Source organism: Pteropus vampyrus, unplaced genomic scaffold (genome assembly GCF_000151845.1).
Source record: "Pteropus vampyrus isolate Shadow unplaced genomic scaffold, Pvam_2.0 Scaffold19, whole genome shotgun sequence".
Classification (NCBI taxonomy): domain Eukaryota; kingdom Metazoa; phylum Chordata; class Mammalia; order Chiroptera; family Pteropodidae; genus Pteropus; species Pteropus vampyrus.
In genome coordinates, this window is record NW_011888800.1 from 79,212 (window position 1) to 105,502 (window position 26,291).

Below are 26,291 nucleotides of genomic sequence, written 5' to 3' on the forward strand. Positions count from 1 at the left end.
AATATCGATATATATGTAGATTAGAAGTTATATTAGAGGAGATATGTCTTTGAAAATCACTACCAAAGAGAAGAATATACAACATTTTGCTTTAATGGAAAATGTGCTCAGTATGTGTGATTTCAGCTTTCACTGAAGTCTTCAATAATAAATAAGAAGGACACTACATTCCAAGGCTGAATTTACTCCTCCTCGATATTTTCAGGATCATTAGAGCAAGGATTACTAGGAAAAAGTAACCAGATCAGAACAGAATCCTTGATGAGAGATTTCACAATGCATATTGAAATCAGTTACTAATCTGAAAGATTTGTGAAAATTTTAATTAAAGTGACTAATACCCAAAAAAAGTCAAGATGAATCTGAATTTCTTGGATCATTCATAAAAGAACGCTTCCTAAAACTTGAAGCCTTACTGTACAGTCTCTTCATTGCCACCTTCATCTCATTATTTCTAAATGTATAGATAATAGGATTCATAAGCGGTGTGATAAGGGCATCGAAGATGGCTAAAAACTTATCTATGGGTAAGGTAGGGAATGGCCACACATATACAATAATACAAGGACCGAAGAAAAATACTACCACAGTGATGTGAGCTGAGAGAGTGGAAAGGGCTTTGGATGAACCACCTGAAGAGTATTTGCGAACTGTGACCAGGATGAAGATGTAAGATACAATCAAGATAAAGAAAGTACCCATGGAGATGAAACCACTGTTGGCAGTGACCAGAAACTCCAATCTATAAGTGTCTGTACATGCAAGTTTGATGAACCGAGGAAAATCACAATAAAAGCTATCCATTTTGTTTGGACCACAAAAGGGTAAGTTTACAACGAAAGCCAGTTGAGCCACAGAGTGTATGAATCCAATGGTCCAAGCAACAGCCAAAAGAGAAATGCACATTCTTAGGTTCATGATGGTCAGGTAGTGGAGGGGCTTACAGATAGCAATGTATCGGTCATAGGCCATGACTATAAGCAATACCATTTCTGTACCCCCAACAGTGTGAATAAAGAACATCTGAGTTATGCACCCTTTCAAGGAGATGACTTTATGTTTTCTGAAAAGGTCATAAACCATCTTTGGGGTTGCAATGCTGGAAACACCTGCGTCAATGAGAGAGAGATTTGCCAGTAAAAAGTACATGGGGGAATGTAAGTGATGGTCTGAGATGATTGTGAGCACAATGAGAAGATTTCCTAGTATAGTTGCTATATAAAATATTGTGAAAAACAGAAAAAGAAGAATCTGAATCTCCCAGGAACTGGTGAATCCCAACAACAAAAATTCAGACACTACTGAATGATTTCTTCCATCCATCAACTTCATGTGCTAAGCTGACCCTGAAGTTACCTGAAAAGAGGAAGAGAGAGGAAACACAATTTTTAAGTTGAAAGTCCTGGCTATAGAGTTACACAAATGTCATAAACTAAAGATCACTTTGTCGTTGCACACAGTTACTTCAAGTTTCTGTAGTAACTTGAGAACCAGCACTAGAAATTTTTTCATGCCTAAATCTTTGATATCATTTAATCATGTGCCTCAAATTTAGTTTGGACTTTAGTGTATAATGAAGAAGAGAAAATATAGGCAAAGTCGCCTAAGAATTTAAGGAAAGGTACATCAGAAAATAGACTTCTACTTCCTAATTTCTATACTCAGATATGCCAACGAATGGAAATATGTGCAAAAAAGCACAGAGAACTGTCTGGAGAGGTGCTTTATTTTACTCTTTATCATGACTGCCTAATATTCACAGTGTCAGTAGACCATTATTTATTTACTAATTTCCCTATTAATAAGCATTTACCTTGTTTCAAGTTTTTGGGGCCTTCCAGACAATGCTGCAAATAAATATCATTATACATACATCCTTATATATTAATGCCCTTCTTTCTATGTCATGGATTCCCAGGAGTAGGATCACTAGGTCAAAGTACATATATTTTTAATTTTACTAGTTCTGTCTAATTGATTTCCAAAGAGGCTGTAACAACACACATTTCCACAAGAATAAATGTTAATGCTTTTTAAAATCATTGCCAGTATTTTAGGTATAAAGTGATAGTTCATTGTTGCTCTAATTTTCATCTCCCTGACAACCAATAAATTTGAACATGTATTTTTTTGCAATTTGGATTTGCTCTTCTGTGAATTGTCTATTCATGTCTTTTCGTATCTTCTACTGTGCTTTTCCTTGTCAATTTATGAGTTCTTTTTATATTCTAGATATTCAGCTTTTGTAATTTGTTACACATTTCCTCTAAGTCAATTATCTATTACTTTTGTTTGTGATTTCTTTTGCTATACCCAAGTTTTTAATTGTTATATGATTAAATACAGCTATTACTTATTTTATAGCTGCTGAGTTTAGTCTTAGTCAGGATCGCCCTTGCTCCTGAATCATACATGCACACCTTAGATTTTCTTTCAATATTTTATTATTTTGTGCTTTCTATTTTGAACTGTGCTGTATTATTTTTGTATATGTTTTAAAATATAAGTCCACTTTAATTTCTTCCAGGAGAGTAGAATTGTAATGGAACCATGTGTTAAATGGCCTGTTCTTTCCCCCCACTGAATTTAACTACCATTTTTGCATTATGATAAATTCTCAAATATTTTGGGAACAATTTATGAATTATTCATTTTGTTTCCACTGATATATTTATCTGTTTCTGTAGAAATATCAGAGTATTTCACAACAGTAGCTTTATACTATGTCACTATATTTGATAAAGCAAGTCCCTCTTTCACTGTTCTTTTTCATACTTTCTTGGCTATTCTAGAGCATATATCATTCCATATAAACTTTAAGATAATTTTATCCAATCCCCCTAAAAAATTCCACTGGATTTCTGATTTGAATTGCATTAAATTTATATATTACCTTTGAATGAAGTAGCATTGTTATGATGGTGTCTTCCCATTCAAGGACATAGTACATCCATCCATTTTTTCAAACCTTGTTTCATGTCCTTCAATAAGATTTTGCCCTTTTTTTTGTATATATTCTATTCTCTTTGTTTAAATTATTCCTATGTGTTTTATAGTTTTTTGGGGAGGCATTATTAATGGAATACCTTTTCTCATCTCCATTTCTAGATTATTCTTGCTAAAAAAGTTATTTCTTTTTGTCTGTTATATAAAGTCACCTTACTACATTCTGTTATTTGGATATAATAGTTTTTTATTGAAATGTCTTGGATTTCCTAGGTTTGCAATGATGTTATCAACAAAAAGTGATAACTTTTTTCATATTTAATTTTTGCTGGTTTGATTAAGTTAATATTCATTTCATCACCACTCCCCTTATTAACATGGAAGTGCTGCTATACTTTTCTATATTTTTCATGTTTATCATCCCTTTTCCAGTGACACATTTTTCTTCTCTTATTTTAAAATAAGATGCCAACTTTTTTCCCCTACCAATATGTTTTATTTCCTTCCTGCTTTCCCCTACACCAAGTAAGATAAGATCTTCAAAATACTTTTCTCTCTTTCTCACCTCTTCTCTCCATGTAAATTAAATCAGTTTCTTTTTATCTTTCACGAACTTCTACTTGTCATATTATGCCTCCTGAATTTATCTTCCTTTTTTTGTTTTTCTTCATAATTTCCATCTCATTATTTTTACCTTATGTGCTTTAAGATATCCATTGTACCTAACCTTCCAGCCTCAAATTTGGATTTGAAGACTAATCATCCTCTGTTTAAACTCATATGAATTGTTCAGCTCCAAAGGATCTTGTTTATATTACTCATGAATTCCTTTACAGCCTATTTTTTTATTGAAATTAACATCTACTTCTTTCAGCAGTCCTATAGCCAACATCCACCTAATATCATGTTTACCTAATATATGCTTTACACACATAAATTATATTTGAGATGAAACTTCAGAGACATTTATATCAACCATCTCATTCCAAGATTCATTCAATAGATCCAGTCTAGTATGATATTTTTCATTCTCTAATCTCTCCAGGGCTGTAAATACCACCTAGTACATAGAGATAAACTCCTTGTTAAATGTTGTTGGAATAATAACCTGACCATAGAAAAGTGCCTAAAAAATCTGTCAAATAAATATCATGCCATTGGGGTTTGAAGTAAACTATAACTCGCAATAACAATATATTTTTTATTGCTTTATGATTAAATGATTAAAGAAAAACTGACTTAAAAGTTTGATTTTTTTTTTTAAGGCTCCAAGCTTAGAATTAATTTCATCCCAAATACTTCCTATCACAGTAAAGGCTGATCTTGAAGACAAGTAAAATTTTCTCTACAAAACAAGAACTAGAATTTAAAAATAAAAACCCAATTAAGATGTACAAATTGCTAAATATGAAAACAGTCATGAGGATGTAAAGTACAGAACAGAGAAAAGAGTCAATAACATTGTAAAAACTATATATGGTGTCAGATGGGTACTAGACTTATCGGGGTGATCAGTTCATGACTAAATACACAGGGCAAAATTTAACATTAAATACACGCAAATGTGTGAATTCTAAAACCTGCTTTGGGCATCCTGTTGAGGATTTCATAAGTGGTTTTCTTCACTTCTTTCAAAATCCTCAGGCTTAATTTACTTAGGATGATTATTTAGGATCATTTACCTCTGCTAAATCCTCAGTATAGATGGAAATTACTACTCACCAGATATTGATCTTTTATACACAAGTGAAAAGGAGCCATAAACTAAATCCACTGATCAGTGACTCACCCATATAATTTTTTCTATTATACCTCTCCTTAATCTTACGATATCCAGAGTAAACAAACACTTTTTATTATTAATGGCATCTGGTTTCTCAACTCTTTTTAACATATTAGTAGTTCTCTGATCCTCTTCACTATCTACACATTATTTCTAGTTCCTTAATGTGTTAATGAATTTTAGTTATAAAACTTAAGAAGTCTATCAAATTATAAATATGCAATTATTTCTTGAATCTTATAAGTCTTGCATCTGTAAATTCTCTTCTCATGTTGGCTTTAGAAAACAATATTATATTAATATCATAACAATATTAATTTTATATATTATTGCTGTAGTATATTCCTTGGAAATAAAGATACTGTATGTTAGAATATCATTAGTCTTCATGATTAGCCATATGAGTTACAAACTCATCTGAATTGAGAATATTCCTTTTCTCTCACATAATTGCAACTAAGACAATTACTTTAATTTCTGTCTTGCCATAATGCTGCTATGTTTTCTATCTTGTTTTAGTAATCATTTCTCACAAAATATAAATACCAAAATTTAAAACATTAATTTGCTTTTTTCTTAACATTTACAGCCTCTAAAATACTTTCATATCTTTTGTTGCACAATAGCCAGGGAAGAGTACAGGAAAGATATTTATATTTTACAGATTAGAAAATAAGGACTCAAAGAAACTAAATGAACTGCCTAATTTTGCACAGCTATGTGTCAGTTCATACCCAATTCTTGCAGTAATTGTAGACATGCAAGCAAATGTAAAAAGTACCTGAAGAAAATGTTGAAATTTTAACAGTTGCTATCTTTCTATGAAGAGGCTATGGGTGATTTTTTTTCTCTTCTTTATACTTTTATAAACTTTTTATTTTACACATGTATTTCACTTTAAAGAAAAATATTAATTTACATATTAGATTAAAATACAAGTTGACCTCAGAGTACAGGCTTTCTTCACTACTCTGTAAGTCACTGACAACTTAAAGTCAAAAATAACTTCAAGGCCATGATGAATTAGCTTTTACTACCAAAGTAACCCTCATACTGTTCTGGGGTTATCCAAAGATGACCACTATGTCATCTTTCCCCAGATGTAGTCTCTTCTAAATTCCTAGCCTCCAGAATTAGCCTTTCCAGATCCTTTTCAATTAAATCATTTCATGTTGAGCCACTTCTACATGAGATGTTAGGAAGAAATCAATGCAGTTACCTGAGTTTATATCAATTAAACTCTCATATTTTTATTTTAGTTATAGATGTCCCTAACTATTCCATGTTTCTGGACTATTCCAGACCACTACAACTCCCTCACCCTCAACCTGCCTTCCTTGCACACCAGGAAGAAACATCAAAAAATTGGCACTCAACCTCTGAAATGTTGCCTATACCTGATCTTAGTTCCCTATGGTGAAGTTTTCACATGAGAATTATAGCTTACTATATCCCACTGTCTGCTTCATCTGTGTTGGGTCAAAAAACAACACAGATGAATCTTCTCTGAGACCTGGAAATGGCACACACTCAAAGATGAAAGTGTCATCAATACTATTTGCAAAGAAAGGCAGTAGGAACCAGAACTCTTTCTTACCTGAGTTAGACCAAAATGAATCTACTCTCCTCAGACAGTAGATCAATTCCCTCCAAATTCTGTGAGAAGATAGAAAGCTGCCATCATATGAGAGATATAATTTCCGAAAGAGAAAAATAAGAATTAGTTTGATGGATGCTGAGAACCAAATGACAGATATTGGGAGTTATAAAACACAGAAACTGAAAACATTACTTAGGAATTTATCTACCATGAAAAACTAAAAGGAAATACGGAATAAGGGAATATAAGGGAATACGAAATAGAAAAGATGAAAGTATCATGCTGTTTCCTCCTCCTGGAGCACCCCTATTTTGGGCCAAATCCCACACTTCATTCACAATCCAGCTTAGTGTTGTCTCCTCCAAAAAATGTCTTCCCCAATACCCTGAACAAAAGCCAGAGCTTACTCCTCTTCGTGCCTTGTTCAGAATACATATGTAACAATTATGTTGAATAACAATTAAACTGTAGATTAGGTTAAAAATAGAAATAATTACTGAGCAATCATAGGAGAGAAACTGATGAACAGGGTGGATTAATCTTCAGTCTGCTAAATAGTAAAACATTTGTATTACATGTTTTACATGATAGTACTTGAAGTAGAAACATTTTTCTATGTTCAGGGGAAGACAACTTCATATTTTGACTGAGATTGTAAACTTTTCCAAAACAAAGAGCTTAATATTGTTTTTCTAAAGTAAAAATGATTCTAATTAGCAACTTGAATATTAGTGACCAAATGATGGGGCTGAGTCTTGGGAACAGCCAGCCTTCCCTTGATTGGATTTTCCTGAGAATTATACCACAGAGTCCATACTGATTTTCACCCAGGGAATAAAAAGGACAAAAGAACAGAAGAAAGAAAAGTATCTCTGGGTACCAGATTTAATGGTGCCTTAGATGGATGCACAGAAATATTTTTGCTTTAAAATGAGTTAATAGAAGTACCTGAAAATCCATACTTTAGAATGCTTGAGATGCAGCTGGAAAGAGAAAAAGTATTGCTCTACCCTAGTACTAACTAGAGATTTCATGGCAAAAAACACTCTCTTCAAAGAAAATAAGGAGGTAACAGAAAATGAGAAACCACAAAACATAAAGCTATCTCTTACTTCAGCAATTTTGGCTTTCTAGATGCTTCACAGTCCCACAAGACCCAAAACACAGGACTAGACAAGAGAAATTTTTTATTAGAGTATTGTCAAGTTATAAGGTATTAATTACTAGAGTATAAGAGGAATTGTTATGTCAGAAAGTTTTAAAACAAATATACATTTTTCAGAAAAAGACTTCCTTGACCACATGTAATAAAAGAAGTTCTTATACTTTTCTTCCATAATCCTATGATCTTTTTCTCTGCTTCTATTATTACTATTATTCTTCAAGTATTATTACCTTGTATTAACTCTTTAAAAGAATTACAATGGATCAGCTCCAACACCACCACCACACCTTGCCATAACCTAATCTATAAAGGCAAGCAAACAATGGTGCACAATGCAGAACATGTAGTCAATATTTAATAAATATTTGTTTTTAAATGTTTGAATAATTATTTCCGATATCTTTAGAATAATTTTTACAATCAATCAGTGTATCCAAATGGTTCATCCCTCACAGACACAGCCTCAACAGCTGTTATAAGAATTCAATGAAGTAAAGCTATTGTCTGGGCTCTGCATATTTTTAGAGAATGTCAAAATAAACTTTAAAATTCATTTTTGTGGTACTTACAAGACACATACCTAAAAACATAAGGATACAGAAAAGGTGAAAGTAAAATAATAAGAAATTTATATACCAAAAATCATACTAACATGGCTATATTTATATCAGAAAATATATATTAAGGCTTTACTAGGAGAAGAGTATGACTGCATTTAAAAATAAAATTCAGTTCACCAGAAACATTTAAAACTTGTATGAATTAATATAATAGTTTTAAACTATATAAAGCAAAAATGGATTAAATACAGTATTTTCCAACATAATGGAAAACCAGTACATTTCTTATACCATCTATAGGTCCAGTAGACAATAAAATAGCAATACTATTGATTGGAACAATTATGAACAATATTAACAATTGAAGAAACAATCATGATCTAATTGAAATATATGGAACTCCACCCCCAACAATTAAAGAATACACATTTTTTTTTCAAACACACATGGAGCAATTACAAAAACTGACCAAGAGAATCAATATCAGGTAGACCTGACTCTGACCATAATACTAACAAGTTTTAAGTTTATAAAAGATTTTTCCCTAAGTCTTATACACTTTTAAATTTTAAAGCTTCTAAATAATATTTGTTTCAGTGAAAATTTGTGGAAATTTAAAAATACTTAGAATGGAATTTGTGGGGTATGAAAGCCAACATGTATTTCAGTGGAAATGCATATATGAGAAAAGAAGAAAGTGAAAAAATTAAATATTTAACTTCCAACATAAGAAGTTAAAAATGAATAAGAGATAGTAGAATGAAGAAGAGCAAAAATCAAAGATTCTGAAAATAAACATAAAGTAAATAAGAACTACAAAGCCAGAAGCTGGTTCTCTAAAAAGACTAATAACAAAACAATCTTCTTGCTAACTTGATCAAGCAAAACAAAAGCATATATTGGTATGTCTTCTTAGAAAACAAGTCTGTTCAAGTCCTTTGTCCATTTTTTTTTTAATTGGGTTATTTGGTTTTGTGCTATTGAATTATTTGAGTTCCTTATATATTTTGGAAATGAACCTCTTGTCAGATATGTATGTGGTTTGTAACTATTTTCTTTCATTCCATAAGTTGCCTTTTCACTCCGTTGATTGTTTCCTTTGCTGTGCAGAACTTTTTAGTCTGATGTAGTCCCACTCGTTTATTTTTGCTTTTGTTATCTGTGCTTTTGGTATTATATCCAAGAAATCATTACCAAGACCAATGTTAAGATTTTCCCCTATGTTTTCTCTTAGGAGTTTAACAGTTTCAGATTTATATTTAAATCTTTATCCATTTTAAATTTGTTTGTGTATGGTGTGAGTTAGGGATCCAACTTCAATTTTTATCGATATTGATAGCATGTTGGTATTTAGTTTTCCCAACACCACTTGTTAAAGAGACTATCCTTTCCTCATTGTATATTCTTGACATCTTTGTGAAAGATCAGTTGACCATATATGCATGGGTTCATTTCTGAGCTCTCAATTCTGTACCATCGGTCTATATGTCTGTCTGCATGCCAATACCATATCGTTTTAATTACTGTAGTTTCGTAATGTAATTTGAAATCTAGAAGCGTGATTCCTCCAACTTTGTTCTTCCTTCTTTCTCAAGATCACACAAATGGCCAAGAGGTATATGAAAATATGTTCAATTATCAGGGAAATGCAAATCAAAACTATAATGAGATACAATCTCACACCTGTTAGGATGGCTTTTTTTTTTTTTAAGATGAAAAATGTTGGTGAGGATATGGAGAAATTGGAGCCCTTGTACACTATAGGTGAGACCATATATTGGTACAGCTACTATGGAAAACAGTATGGAGGTTCCTTAAAAATTAAAAATAGAATTACCTTATGACCCAGTAATTCTACCTCTGGATATGTATCTGAAGAAATTTAAAATACTAATTTGAAAAGATATATGCACCTCTATGTTCACTGCAGGGCTATTTACAATAGCAAGATATGGAAGCAACCTAAGTGTTGATTGGCTAAAGAAGAAGTGGTGTATATATACAGTAGAATATTACTTTGCCATAAAAAAGAATGAAATCTTACCATTTGCAGCAACATGAATGAACCTGGAAGATATTATGCTAAATGAAATATTTCAAACAGAGAAAGACAAATACCATATGATCTCACTTATGTGTGGAATCTAAAGAACAAAATAAAAACAAACAAACAAAACCAACAAACAGACTCATAAACACAGAGAACAAACTGATAATTGCCAGATGAGAGGGGAGTTGGGGAAATGGGTAGAAAAGGCAAAGGGATTAAGTACAAATTGGTAGTTACAAAATCATCAAGGGAATGTAAAGTACAGCATAGGGGATATAGTTGATAATATCGAAATAACTATGTATAATGCCAGGTGAGTACTAGACTAATCAGAGGGGATCTCTTTGTAAATTACATAAATGTTTAACCATTATGATGTACACCTAAAACTAATATAAAATAATATTTAATTAATGTCAACTGTAATTGAAAATAAATTTATAAGTAAATAAATAAATACAAAATAATAAATTGAAATAGTTGAACTTATTAAAGCAGAGAATACAATAATGGTTTCCAGGGGCTGGGAAATAGGGAGTTGTTCTCCAATGGATATAAAATTTTAGTTATGCTAGATTAATAAGTTCTAGAGCTCTATTGTACAACATAGTTAACTATATGGTTTGTACACTTCAAGTTTTGTTAAAAGGATAGATCTCATGTTAAGTGTTCTTACCATTAGAAAAAATAGTAAAACTAAGAGACACAAGAAAACTTTGAGAGGTGTTGCATATGCCTATTACTTTGATTGTGGTAATGGTATCATGGGTATTTGCACGTATCCAAACACATAAAATTGTACAAATTAAATATGCTCAGTTCTTTGTATATCAATTATACTTCAATAAAACTGTTTAGATAGATAATAAATGATAGATGATATGTAGGTAGATGATAGATAGATGATAGATAGATAGATAGATAGATTGATAGATAGATAGATAGATAGATATAGATATAGATAAATGATAGACAGAGCTCCACGAAATATACAGAGAGAGAAAAGGACAGAGACAGAGAGAACCAAGAAGGGAATATATCTACATGACATAGATATATCATTTTTAAAATAATAACAACTATAAAAAAACATTGTGCCAATAAATTTTAAAACGGAAATGATGAAATGGACAAATTCTTTAAAAATATATATTCATTTTTAATGAGTTCTGATTAATTATATATACGTATTAAAGAAGTATATATATAAACTTTATAAATGATCAAAATTAAACAACATATTATTTATGGATATATACTTCTTTAATAAAATTATTTTTCAAAAAAGCAAAATAAGCATAAACAAAAAAATCGAGAATAGTGATTACTTCTGGATGAAAGGCAGGATAAAGGGATAGGGGATGGGAAAGTAAATGTAATGATAAATGGGCTCATAGGTATTTATCTTATTATACTTTTTAACTCAAATATGTGTTACACATTTTATAAATATGTAATATTTTATATAAAAAAGTAGAAAATTTTAAAATATATCAGTATGCTGCGTTCAGCAAGTGGTAAATCCTGCCACATCCAGCGTGGCCTTAGAAAATAAACCTGAGTGTGAATGGTGAGAGATGAGAAAAGAAAGAAGACAGAAAGCAGGGATCAGAAAGTCCACTGCCCATTGATGATGGACAACCGTCCAGTTTTTTGCAAGCTGCTTTTATACAGGAACATACGATTGCTGGCTTATGCAGTTTCATAGCAACATTGTTTCTTCTACTTTCTCCAAGACTACATTTTCTTATGGCCTTCAGCCTATCTATCTGCCAGTGGCTATATTTGTACTATCTTGTTCTCAGCAGGAATTTGTGGAAGCTAAGTAACCCTTGGTTGCCTTCCTAGTCTGCTAAGACCTTGTCAACTTACAAACTGCTCTCCACATCAGTAGATAAATTTTTTATCTTTTTTTCTTTTCCTTTTTATCTTTTTCAAATTAATTATATATCCATTGTTTGCAAAGGTGGAGGTCTAATTCACTGCCAGTGATGGAATTTTAAATAGACCCAACCATTGTAGAGGGCACTTTTGCAACAGTAATTAAGCCTTATCAATACATTTTGGCAATTTCATTTATATTAAGTTGTCATGAAAAAGTAATCAAAGCCATGTACATAGAAGGAGGTATGTCAAGATCTTTCATAGCAGAGCTATTGATAACTAACTTAATTGAAAAAATGAAAATAATTTAAATGTCAGCAATGAAGTACTGACTAAAGTTATATGGCTATATCCATACAATAAATTACCAGATAGCCACCAAGAACTACATGCTAGCGGTAGATTTATCAGCATGAAAAAACTTATGTATCATATGGTTAAACGAACAATATGGTAAATAAATAATTTACATTTCATTATTAAATGAATTGTAGAATATTGTGATCCTATTTTGTATAATTTTTTTAAATACATAAAGGAAAATCCTAAAAGAAATAACAAAATCTTGACAGTTATATTTGAGAGAAATTATTTTCAGTGATTTTTTTCTTTTTTTCATTGTGGTTAATATATTTAACCTACAAATGTACTTTAGACTCCACTATTTTGTTATTCTGAATAAGTCTATTTTAACATTTGTACTAAATATACTAGATTTTCCCATTCCTTTCCATTCTTTTTGATTTGAAAGAAGAGTCATTTCTTTCTCTCAGCTTTTATTTATATTGCTCTTTGGACAAAAACTAATACTGACTTCCCACTATAGGTCAGCCACCTCTCTAGGTACAAAGAACAAAAAATCATGTTTTCTGCTCTATAGACCTTTCTCTTCTTGGTGAGGGAAACAAAAAATAATTACCAAAACAATCTTTCAAATAGAGATAAAGTTATGCAGACATTAAGCAAAGCATATGACAAAGAATTGACTGGAGTAGAAAAGCAAGAGGGAGCTTCTTTAAGTAGAAAGTTTTTTTCCTGAAGTTGAAAAACCTAAAGGTGAAACCTGAATGATGAGAAGGAGACAGCCCTGCATTTACCCAGACAAATCACTCTGCAGGTGAAGAAAAGGGCCAGTGTACAGGTCTCAGGCCAAGAGCTTGATGTAGTCAAGTAACAGAAAGTCCAAAATGTCTAATAGTGAAAAGTGATCAATGAAGCTGGCAGAACCAAATCTTTTCAGGCTTTAGGGACCCTGGTTATGCAATGAGGTAGGATAGGCATCCATCCCCTCTCATGATGTGGCATCAACCTGCCTTTAGCTTTCAGAGCTTTCCATGAGCTCCTCTCCTCTCCAGGGCATGTACTTACCTCAGAAGACAGGTCAGTGTGGGCATTAGCTCCATTCCACAGCATTCACAAATTCATGAATCTCCTCTATTCAAACCCTTTTGTTGAGTCTGCCCACCCTACTACACACTTTTTACTTACTTGCAGAAATTTTTTGCCTCAGCAACTCACTGTCCTTTCTTACAATTGAGTTGTATAATTCTAACACAATTTTCTACAGTTCCTGGCATAGGCTTGAGAACATAATGAGTATTCAATATCTTTTTAAATTAATTAAATTTCTATTTATATAAAGTGTTATAACTAGTCAGCTTGGTAACTTCTTCCAGCACATTAAAAAGCACCAAAGATAACAAAAACAAGCCTCATAGAACTATTGCATAGCATTCAAAAAAATGATTTGAATATAAGAGAAGAGAAAGAACACGTAGAAAAATCAATTGAATTGTAGCATTTCAAAGTCTCTATATCTGAGGAATTTTACCACTTAAAATATTTTAGTCCTGTTAGAAAAAAGAGCAAGTTATTGATCAAATTCTGATTAATAGAGTTAGAAAGGAAAATGACCATTTGTAGACAGTGTAGAAGAAGACCACCAAACCAAGAAGTAGTTTTAAGGTTTTATTTAATTTTATTGAACAGGTACTTATATAGCACTATAGACCAAGAATTGTTTAAAGCACTTTATAAATATCAATTCAGTCAATCCTTACACCTTATGAGGAAGATACATTTAGCCATAAGGAACTGCCATTTTTGTAAGTCAAAAACAGTCAGATATCACAAATTTCAGATGATTCAACTTATCTCCATCTTACAGATGGCAGAATTTAGGCACAAAGAGGTTAAGCAATTTGTGTGTTAGTAAAAAGCAAAGGTACAATGTGAAGTCAGGCAGTCTGGCTCAAGAGTCTGTACTTATAACCATGTCACTGAAAAAAAAAAAGAGTTTACCTAACTGAGGAATGATTGCTGGTTTCCATATAATTAAGGCAAGGATTGGCACGATCTGGGAAAGAATTATTAAATAGGTCATGGTCTTTGCTCATTACCTGGCCCCGAATTGTTCAAATTCCCTGATAGTACAGCAACACGGCTTTTGAAATAACTGGAGGCTTAATTCATAGTTACCACATGCACAGCTGAGAGACTTAAGAAGCCACAACCTAGTGATCTAATTTCAGGATGATGATGTGATTTTTTTTAAACTCAAAAATAATTCAGAAGAACTTTAGCTCCTTGCTTTCATTTACTGAAGGACAATTTATATCGAAGGATAAGAGACAGACAACTACATCTCTTTAAAATCCCCTTTTATCTCTTACCTGTTTTCTTCACATACTCACTACACACCTGAAAGAAAAACTATCCCTAATAATCGCAAATTTTATCATGTTTCCAAAGCACTTTTCTTCAGATTCTGCGTCACAAACCCCCAAAATCAATCGGACAATGGAGGATCCTCCTCAGAACAGAGTAGGAAAAGAAATATAAAAGGCCAGTCCAGAATCCTCTTTATCAAGGAGGAGTAAAAAGATAGAAATGATCCTATATTAATATTTTCTATACTATCACATTGCATAAGAAAAAAGAATACCATATCCTCCGTGGTTATGGCAGAAAACATATTAATAAAATCCTGGACATTAGTAATTAAACTAGCAACTAAAGCATTCATGGGGCTGTTTCCTTGGATTCATGTCTGTAGCATGGTCAGGAAATGTTAGAGATGTTTGTCTTTCTTGATATCTAAATCACTTAAAATAACTTTCTGAAACTCAGCACCTGATTGAATATTCTCATTGCCACCTTCATCTCTTTATTCCTAAAAATGTAAATGACAGAGTTCAGAAATGGAATGATAAGTACATAAAAAATAGCAAGGAATTTATCCACTGGCACTGTGGGAAATGGCCATGAGTACACAAAAATACATGAACCAAAAAATAAGATCACCATTGTAATGTGAGCTGACAGTGTAGAGAGGGCCTTAGACAAGCCACCTGAAGAATGATGCCAAACAATGAACAAAATGAAGATATAGTAGATAATCGAAATGAAAAAAATTCGCAGGGAGATGAAACCACTATTGGAAGTGACCATGAGCTCCAATCTGTAAATGTCTGTGCAGGGAAGCCTAATAAATTAAGGAAGGTCACAATAAAAGCTGCCCACTTTATTGGGGCCACACAATGGTAAGTTTACACTGAATACAAATTGAATCAATGAGTGGATGATTCCAATGATCCAGGCAGCCACCAAGAGTAAAATACAAGTTCTGAAGTTCACTATAATCAGATAGTGCAGAGATCTACATATAGCAACATAATGATTAAAGGCCATGGCAATGAGCAGAACCATCTCAGTTCCTCCAATAACGTGAATGAATCATATCTGAGCAATGCAGCCTTGGAAAGAAATTACTTTCCTCTCCTTGAAAAGATCAGAAATCATCTTCGGAGCTGCAATGGAGGAAATCTACATGTCAATAAAGGAGAAGTTGGCCAGCAGAAAGCACATGGGGGAATGTAAATGGGCGTCAGAGATCACTGTGATCACAATGAGGAGGTTTCCTAAAATACCTATTACATAGAACACAGAGAAAACTAGAAAGAGGACTAATTGCATCTCCAAAGAACTGGTGAGTCCCACCAACACAATCTCAGACATCACCGACTGATTTCCTACCCCCATCGTCTCAGTCAGTTTGGGCTCCAAATTTGCCTGAAAGAATAGGAAAAATAAGAAATTGTAATTACTGGCCATATCAGACAATGTTGTATTAGAGAAGCAGAACCAGTAGGAGATAATATACTAAGGGATTTGTGACAGTGACTTAACCTTACATAATCATGGAAGCTGATTCAGTAGTCTCTGTAAGGCTGTTGCCTTTACATCTGATGCTGTAGTTTGAAGACCATAAGACAAGCAGGCAAGAAGGAAAGATCAGTGTAAAATGGGGGCAAGTAAAAATGAACTGGAACTCACAAGCAAGAGCTAAAGCTGCAACGACAGACTAAAACCAGTGTCAGTGCTCACTGCCTCTGACCTTGATGGTATGGATGTACTGCAGAAACCAGGGCCTTTCACCACAGACCTAAACACACACCTGTCCCTCAAGTCAGAGAAGCTAAAGAAGGATCCCAGAAAAAGCTGTGGCAGTTGCAGTCTCAGCCACCGCCTCACACCAAAGAGATAAGCCAGCAGAGAAATGGCAGTGTGTATAAGCTACAAATATGGATGCTGCTTTACTTCTGCCCTTGAAATATTGCAAAAGAATCTCTCGTATAACACATCCTAGCTGAAGCATATAGAAAAAGGAATTCTGGGGGATGCAGATCAATAGAGTGAAGGTGATACAATACAAAGCCACCACACTGGCTAATTAAAAGAATGTACAAATTTTGAAATTTAACTATTACCTCTTTTCATTTGGTCACACATGATCACAGTGGCGCTTAACTCGATTTGACAAAGGCTCTAAACTAACTGGTCCTATTCTCGCTTTATCTCCCATGAACTTCCTTTGTTATTACTGACTCTCTTTAAAAATTTCACCATGGGTTCTCCTCTGACATCAGGAAGCCACCTCAAATAAGAAATGTAAGAATTGTAACACAGTTTAGGGATGAAAAGAAAACAAAGGTGCTATATATGGCACCGAATATTATATGGCAACAAATTGTTGATTCTATTAGCCCACAGGGACTTCAAAATATTAGAGAGTTTGAAGGCTGACCTTTCTCCCTGTACCAGGTATTTTGAGATCTCTCTGTGATCAAGAACTAGTCTATAGACAATTTGGGCATCTCTATGATGATTTAAAACACAATATCAGAAGTGAAATTCATTTTAGGCCACCTTATAAATATTCCAAATAGACTTCCACATATGAAACAAATCACAAAGCTAATCTGATTTTTAATTCTTAATCCAAAACTAATTCTAAAATTTGCGAAAGCTGATCTAAGTTTTAAATTAACAGGCTAGAGTACTCAGAAATTTATATAATTATTGAATTTTTTAAAAAATAAAAGAAAAATGTAGCTTGTTTGTTAGCCATTGGACATCCAGAAGTTTCCAGGGACCCCACAAAAAATATTTTAATAACAGAATATATTTGTGTTTACCAAGGTGCGTCGTGGTAGAAGAAACTCAGTAAGTATTATTTGGTGGATAGTTGGATGGTCAAATTGTTTGATGAATACATAAATGGATGAATGAATAAATAAATTTTATTTGGCCAATTGAGATTTCAAAGTTAACCCAACATCATTTTCTTTCATCAAATTGACTCCCCAATTTCATTTCTCTTTCTAAAGGAACCTACTCTCATTCTTTGAAATTTTATATTTCTTGTGTGGTAATCATTTACTTGAGCATGTCTAATACACCTTCTAAAAAAGTTTTAGAGTTACATAATTTCAACTAAAACATAATTGCAATAGATTTAAGAATAAACATCAACAACTATATTCAAAACAGTATCTGCTCTAGGTAGGGTGTTGTGGTTGGTGAAGAAACAGAAAAACATAAAGTAAGATTCCTAATTACAAGGTCCTTAAAATCTGAGGAAATAAGTCAAAATAGACAATGATACAAATGGAACATATTAAGGGTAAAATTTGTGGTTCAGAAACATGTAGAAGCAAGAATTGCACTGAATTATTGATTCTTAGGGAGTAGAAACTCCCTCTATAAAATTCTATTAGTCATCATCCACACTCTCTATGAACAATTTCATTGACAGAAAATAATCTAGCTCCTGAAGCAATTTATTCTATTGTTGGACATCAGTAACTACTATGAAGCTCTTCTATTTAATGAGAAGAAATCTGCTTTCTATAACTTCTAACTGGTTCCAGTCCAATCCTTTGAAGTCATGCAGAATTAATTGAATTCATCTCTACATGCCAAATTTTCAAATATTTAAAGACAGCTTTCATATCTATCCAAAGTCAATCTTTTATGAGCAAAATATTTCTATTTTTATTGCAATAGATTTAAGAACAACATCAACAACTATATTCAAAACATTTTTAAATGCATCAAATGATATTGCATACAATTCACTTATAATCCTGGACACCTTCCTTTGGAAGAGTAAGTTTTTAAATTAGTAAAACAAAGTGGAATATTATAGACCCATTTCTCATTTTAATAATTATAGACACATGATAGTTTTAATAGTAACTTTACATTAGCTTTGGAGTACAATCATAAAACTAATGGTCACAGACACAAGGAATACAAGTTTGACACATGCGAAGGGTTAGAAATATAGATATTAGCATGAACATGAACAAAACATGTTCATATTTGCCACTGTTTGTTCACAACAGATATGTTCAAAAATCTAGTATATTGGAGTGATTCTTAGAACACAAAAATATCATATTGGTCCCCTACATTTTTCATTCTAACAGCAATTTGGGGGCCTTAACATAATTTTAGGCAATAGGATTTGAGCCTTAAACAAATGTTTATTCAGGAGAAGAGGGAGACTTTCATTTTTGACAATATAGCACAACTCTCTAAACTAATCTTCCACAGAAAAATAAAAATGCTGGACAAAAGTTACCATTTTGTTAAACAAATTAATAAATGACAAGAAAATAAAAAAACACTCAAGCTAAAAATTCAGTAAAGGTGGGAGCTTAGAGAATTAAGCAGAGCACTGAAGCTGACTTTTGCTCCTAAGGCCTTAGACCAAATCGAGTGTTTCTATGCTTATATTTTCAAGGCCTAGAAGGATGCAGGGATCAAGGACAAAAGCCCAAGGTCAAATTAATGTAGAAATCTAACACAGGAATTTCTCCAATAAATTTGGAACTCCAAAATGTTTACTTCTTTGAAAGGAGAACTGGGAATAAACTTTATGCCTCAGAGAGTTTGCCAAGAAGATTGTATGTATTTTGAATCTTGATCTTCATCCAAAGCCTCAAACAATTTCCACAATTAAAATTCCAAGGGAAAAAAACAACAACTCATAAACACATTACTAAATACAAACACATACATACAAAAAAAAAAATCTAGGAACCATAGAGAGAGAGAGAGAAAGAGAGAGAGAGAGAGAGAGAACAGAAACAAACCTACAAAGTATTAAAATTTTAGAAGGATCAGATGCAGAATAAAATAATTATGTTTAATGTGTTTAATAAACAGAGGTGAAAAGATGAACAGAGAACAGGAAAATATAAGGATTGAAGAAACGGATTTAAAAAGGAACCAAATAAAACTTCTACAAATTGAAAATAAGATAATTAAAGTTTAGAATTCAAGAGAACTGACAACATAGATGATACAGTCAAAGATAGAATTTGCAAGTGGGAAATTACATTTAAAGATGTAACAGAGAGCAGAACTGGAAAATATAAAAGATAGATTAAGAGATATGGAAAACAGAGTAAAAAAAAAAAAAAACTACCATAAATCTAACTGAAGCTCTAAAAGAAAAGAGGAAAAATGGGGTAAAGTAATATTTTAAGAAACAATGACTGAGAACCTTATAAAATTCAAATTCCACAAATTTGAAATTTCCAACAATACCTAATAAGATTAACAAAAAGAAAACATATCTAGACAAATCATATTGCATTACTAAGGTTACTAAATTTAGCAAATAAAATGTAAGATCTCAGTTAAATTTGAATAATAAAGTTCAAATAAATTATGAATAATTTTTAGTACATCTAAATTCTATGGGACATACTTATATTTAAAAAATTATTCATTGTTTATCTGAAATTCAAATGTAACTGGACAGCCTGTATTTTATCTGGTCATCCTACCTAATAGAACCTTATAGTAAAGGAGAAACTTTTAAAAGCAGTCACAATGGACAGAATATTTTCAAAGAAGCAACAATTACACCAAGTAACATTTCATTATCAACAATGAAATCTAGAGAACAGGGAAAATTTTCAATGTACTGAGAAAAAAATTAAGTCATCCTAAAATTTTACTTTCAACAAAGCTGTCTTTCAAAAATAAGAACAAAAGAAAAATGTTTTCAAACAAAAAACTTTAGAGAACTTAACCAAAGAAAATTTTAAAGAAAATACAACAAGCAGAAAGAAAGTAATATCAGATGCAAGTTCTAAAGTGCAAGAAGAAATGATGAGCAAATATGTGGCCAAATATAAATAAAGATTGTATGAAAAAAGTTAATACTATGCTGTGAGATTTTGAGAGAGAGAGACAGAGAGAAAGACACAAAGACAGAGAGAGACAGAGACAGAATTAAAGCACATGGCGGTACATGGATCCAGTCATTCATGAAACATGGTATCACCCCCAAAGTCTTAACCATGTGGGCCAATAAATTTCATTTGTTATTGTTGTTGCTTTAAAAAAAAAAAAAGAAGCACATGGCAGCAATAGAATTAAATCTGGAGGATGGCAAAAGGAGTTAAAATATGTAAGATCCTCAGAGTCACTATGTTGCACTCCAGGAAACACTATTTACATTGTTTTCTATGAAAGGTCTGTATTAGATTTTAATAAGTTAAATATGAACACTAATTTTCTAATGTAATCACTAAAAGAATAAAAGTAGTGTGTATAATTTACAAACTAGTAGAGGATAAAACTAAAATGAGAATGAATATTAAGTCCCCCCCAAAAAAATCAAGATATGAGAAGGAAACATAGAAGTAATAGAACAAATAGAACAAAATAAGACAATAAAAATAATTCCAAATATATCAGAATTTACCGTAAATGTAAGTGGATTAAATTCTCCAGTAAAAAAAAAAAAAAAGAGGAATTGTCAGATTGGTTTTTTTTTTTAATTCAACAATATGCTATTTACAAGAGACATGTCTGCACAAGAAAAGAGAAAGATGAAAAGGTTGGGAATAAAAGTGTTGGAAAGGTATATCAAGCAAATACTAACCAAAGAAAGCTGATGTTAGTCATATGTCATTTAAATCAACGTTAAGGCAAAAAGCATTTCTTAATATAATGATCACCTCAAACTGTAAAAATACTCAATTCCACGAAAAGACATAAGTAGTATTAATTTGTATGCACCTAATAGCATAGCCTAAAAACAAAGAAAAAATAGCAGAACTATAGGAATAGACAATACCTGTATATTTGTGGAAATTGTGGGAGAGCGAAACACTTCTTTAAGCGAACAATACTGAACAAAATATCAGTCAGCTGAGCAGAAGCTTTTTAGGTTATTGTAATCTCATTCATTTATTTTTGCTTTTACTTCCCTTGCCTTTGAAGTCAAATTCATAAAATCCTCTTTAAGTCCAAGGTCTTTGAGTTTAGAACCTATGTTTTCTTCTATGCACTTTATTGATTCGGTCTTATATTCAGGTCCTTAATCCATTTTGAGTTAATTTTGCTGTGTGGTGATAGACAACAGTCTAGCTCTTTCTTTTGCAGGTGGCTTTCCAGTTTTCCCAGCACCATTTATTGAAGAGGATTTCTTTTCTCCATTGTATGTTTTTGGCTTTTCTGTCGAAAATTATTTGCCCATATAAATATGGGTTTATTTCTGGACTCTCAATTCTGTTCCACTGATCTACATGTCTGTTTTGCTGCCAATACCATAGCATTTTGATTACTGTCACTTTGTAGTATAATGTGAAGTCAGGCAGAGTGATGCCTCCAGCCTCGTTCTTTTTTCTCAGAATGACTTTGGCACTTCAGAATCTTTTGTGCTTCCATACAAATCTGAAGATTTTTTGTTATATTTCTTTAAAAAATGCCAATGGGATTTTGATGGGGATGGCATTAAATCTGTATAATGCTTTAGGTAATATGATAATTTTAACTATGTTGATTCTCCCAACCATTCGACTCAACCGCTGTTCTCAACTCTTTCTACTCTGAGTGCCCTCTTCTTTGACATCAAGTGGTGATTTCAAACTGTGATTTAGTTGCCAGAAAATATCCTAGTCAAAAAACACAACAATATTATTGAATCTGTTCTGCCCATCCTTCTAACTCACCTTCTCTAGCAGATCTGATATTGCAGCATCTTCAGAAAAATCACATTGACATATGGAGCTATTTGAAATACCCCCAGCATAGAAAAGAAATAACTAATTAGCAATACAGAGGTAGTAAAAAATGGTACCGAATAGAACAGGGAATACCAATGTGACTTCGATCTATGCCAGGAATAATCTCATAGAATAAGACTGGCTTTCTCAGAGCAACATAGGGGGAGGCAATTAATGAGTCACCTATGGGAAGAGATCCCTCATGAATAAATATTATATGGTTATTTTCCTACCTCAGGGCTTGAGGACATAGATGAAGACTTAAGATTCATAAAATTTCTTTAATTTCATTTTGTTGTGGTTCTATATACATACATATAAGACTGACACAAACACCAACAACTGGATATTTATTTCCTAGATACATGCATTCGAGCAGGTTGAAAAAATAAAAACAAGTATATTCTGTGGTTTAGCAAATACGACGATCCAAGAAAAAGAGCCACTCAAAATATAAAGGCCTCTTTGTTAGTGAAGCTTTCCTGTATTTACCTTTTGATCTGTAAGTATTTTCATCAATATTCTTACCTCTAAAAGCCTATTGCTCTGCCAAATAAATATTTAAGAGTTTTATGAGTTGGGGTATATTTTCTGTTTCATTTGTGGCCTTTGTAGTGTTGAGAGAAAGATAAACAATTATTTTAAATAGAGTGATAAATTTAGTATTAAAAGGTCCACACAGAAGATAAGGAATAAAATATGACTGAAAAGTATGAAAGGGCTTCAACAAAAGGGTGATAACTGAGTGACAGCTTGGCTTTGACCAGCAAAAGAGGGGAGGAGCAACATAAAAATCTGAAGTAGCATAGTACATTCAGAAACTTGTTAACAGTTTCTGCACGGAAGGCTGGGGTTTGTGAAGAGCTGAAGATTCTTGGAAATAACTGCGGGCACTTTGGGTTCATGAGAGAAGATATGACCACCTTTTGTTGTTATTAGAAAATCCTAAATTTTAGTTAGCTTTGAGGTTTGGGAGTGGGAAACTCCAATATCCTTGACTTAAAATGAGTTTGCATTATTTTATTTTCTTGTTAATCACATCCAGGACAATGTTAAATAACAATGATGATATCAATGTTCTTATTTATGATCTTAATAGAAATGACCTTAGAATAGCCTTCCTCCCCCCGCCCAAAAGTTATTCAGTTCATATTTATTTGAAAACATTTATACACGATATATTTCTTTTTCATTATTTATTTAACTCTAAATAAATAACTCACTTTTACCTTTTCTGTCTAAATCTAAACCATTGAAAAAAACTATTGGAAAACAATAGGAACGTAAGTGTATTCTTCACTCCATGCAATACTCCTGAAGTTGGTATGTATGAATAATGTGTCCTTGAAGTTTCAAATTCATCTAATTGTGTTTCCACAGAATTCACTGTTTTAAATTTTTTATTATGATAGCCTGAGACACTTTACTAAAATCTAGATATATTGTATCTTTTCCTCTCCTATATAGAACTGATTAATCCATATTGGCTCAAAAATAATTCAATCTTGACCCTGAGTTCAAAAAATTACAGTGATTATTATCGCTCTGTAGTATAATTTAAAGTCAGGCAGAGTGATACCTCTGGCCTTGTTCTTTTTTCTCAGGATTGCTTTGGCTATTTGGGGTGCTGGAAAACTGGAAAGCCACCTGCAAAAGAATGAAACTAGACTGTTGTCTATCACCACACACCAAAATTAACTCAGAATGGGTTAAGGACTTGAATATAAGACCTGAAACAATAAAGTGCATAGAAGAAAACATAAGTACTAAACTTACGGACCTTGGACTTAAGGAGGATTTTATGAATTTGACCTCAAAGGCAAGGTGAGTAAAAGCAAAAACAAATGAATGGGACTACATCAAACTAAAAAGCTTCTGCTCAGCAAAAGAAACCATCAACAAGGTAAAGAGACAACCATCCAAATGGGAAAATATATTTGCAAGCAACGCCACTAATAAGGGCCTAATATCCAAAATATACAAAGAACTCATACAATTCAATAACAATGGAAAATCAAACAACCCAATCAAAAAATGGACAGAGGACCTGAACAGACACTTCTTCCTAGAGGACATACAAATGGCCAACAAATATTTGAAAAGATGCTCAACATCATAGCTATTAGGGAAATGCAAATCAAAACCACAATGAGATACCATCTCACACCTCTTAGAATAGCTATAATCAACAGGAGAAGTCATAACTGGTGGAGAGGATGCGGAGAAAAAGGAACCCTCTTACACTGCTTGTTCGGACTGCAAATTGGTGCAGCCACTATGGAAAACAGTATGAAGGTTCCTCAAAAAATGAAGAATTGATCTACCATATGATCTAGCAATCCCTCTACTGGGTATTTACCCCAAAGACTTGAAAACTCATATCCAAAAAGATATTTGCATACCGATGTTCACAGTAGCATTATTCTCAGTGGCCAGGACATAGAAGCAACCGAAGTGTCCTGTGATAGATGATTGGTTAAAGAAGCTGTGGTACATATATACAATGGAATATTATTATTCAGCCATAAGAAGAGATGAAATACTGCCATTTGTAACAATATGGATGAAACTCGAGATGATCATGCTAAGAGAAAAGTCAGACAGAAAAAGTTGAAAACCATGATTTCACTCATATGTAAGATATAAAATTGAAAGCAACAAACAAATATGACAAACAGAGAGACTTATGGACACAGACAGTGGATTAGTGGTTATCGGGGGAAAGCGAGTTGGGGGAAGTGGATAAAGGGGGTCAAGTATTTGGTGACGGAAGGAAATTTAACTTTGGGTAGTGAACACACAATGCAATGTATATACATGACATATTGTTGAATTGTACACTTGAAACTTATTTGATTTTATTAACAAATGTCACTCCAATAATTTCAATAAAAAAGAATTGCAGTGAAACTTTACTCCTCCTAGGCTATCAAATTGACATGTGATAGATAATATTAGGCTATTCGGCTTTATTTGACAAAAATTCATGAATCAATAATGGTTAAGTTCACAAGAGTGAATAGTTTACCTTTGATACTACTGGTTCAATAAAGACATGATAGATTCAAATGTTTTCTACAAAGTACCTTTTCATGAATATACAATAAATAACCATAGATTTTAAACATCTCACATTTTCACAAACTTTATAAATTTGTCCAATGAAGGCCTTTACTGCTTACATATATTTATCACCATCAGATGTAACACATCTTAACAGATTCTACTTCTGCTTGTACTGAATTTGTTTTCTCAATTTCTTTGAAAACATTCTCACCTGTAGTCATTCTACACAAAGTATTCATAAAGTTTAATTTTTTTAGCCACTTCAAACTTGGCATTGACTCCTAAAATAAATGACAACTGAGAAGTATCAGTAACATTTGTCAGATTATCAACAGCCAATGGAAGCCACTAAAATAATTTGCCTTGTTTTTTAGTTGACTATTGATGTTGCTCAAATGTCCCCAACCCTGTAAGCAACTGTTCTCACTAAAAGGCTAATAGTCTTAAACGAGTTTATTTAATCTGGACACAATTCTTTGGCTGCTATAATCAAACATGTCTTAACTCAACATTGGTAAATGGATTTCCTTGCTTGGTTATCAAACAAACCACTTGAAAGTTACTTCAGTTGTAGCCTTATTTTCTTTTTTATTATTAGGAAGAAAAATTCTGCTGTAGTGAGATATTCCATTTTAAAGGTTCTAATTTTTCTGACTACTGTTTTTTGATGAGCCTGATAATAATGATGCAATATATTGTATCTCCTCAGTACAGCTATTGTCCTTGCCTAATAAGCACAATGCTTTGTTATATTGTTTAATAACAAAACAATTCACACTCCACTAGAAGTGTGAATTGTTTTGTTATTTAAAGCACATTAGAAATCCACTTTTCTCTTATTTTGGCATGCTGGGTATGTACTAC

At 32.5% G+C, this 26,291-nt stretch overlaps 1 protein-coding gene and 1 pseudogene across 1 annotated transcript; both read right to left on the minus strand.

The window, feature by feature from the left end:
• Positions 1 to 351: 351 nt before the first annotated feature.
• Positions 352 to 1,323, minus strand: LOC105288770 (olfactory receptor 4F3/4F16/4F29-like). The gene has a single exon (XM_011355141.1). It carries the CDS (start codon positions 1,321 to 1,323, stop codon positions 352 to 354), a length of 972 nt encoding a protein of 323 aa, XP_011353443.1.
• Positions 1,324 to 15,093: 13,770 nt separating this feature from the next.
• Positions 15,094 to 16,029, minus strand: LOC105288591 (annotated as a pseudogene).
• Between the last annotated feature and the right edge of the window lie 10,262 nt (positions 16,030 to 26,291).

What these genes read in the sequence shown, in the direction of transcription:
- LOC105288770 (XM_011355141.1), bottom strand. Translation starts at nt 1,323, where the DNA reads ATGGATGGAAGAAATCATTCAGTAGTGTCTGAATTTTTGTTGTTGGGA.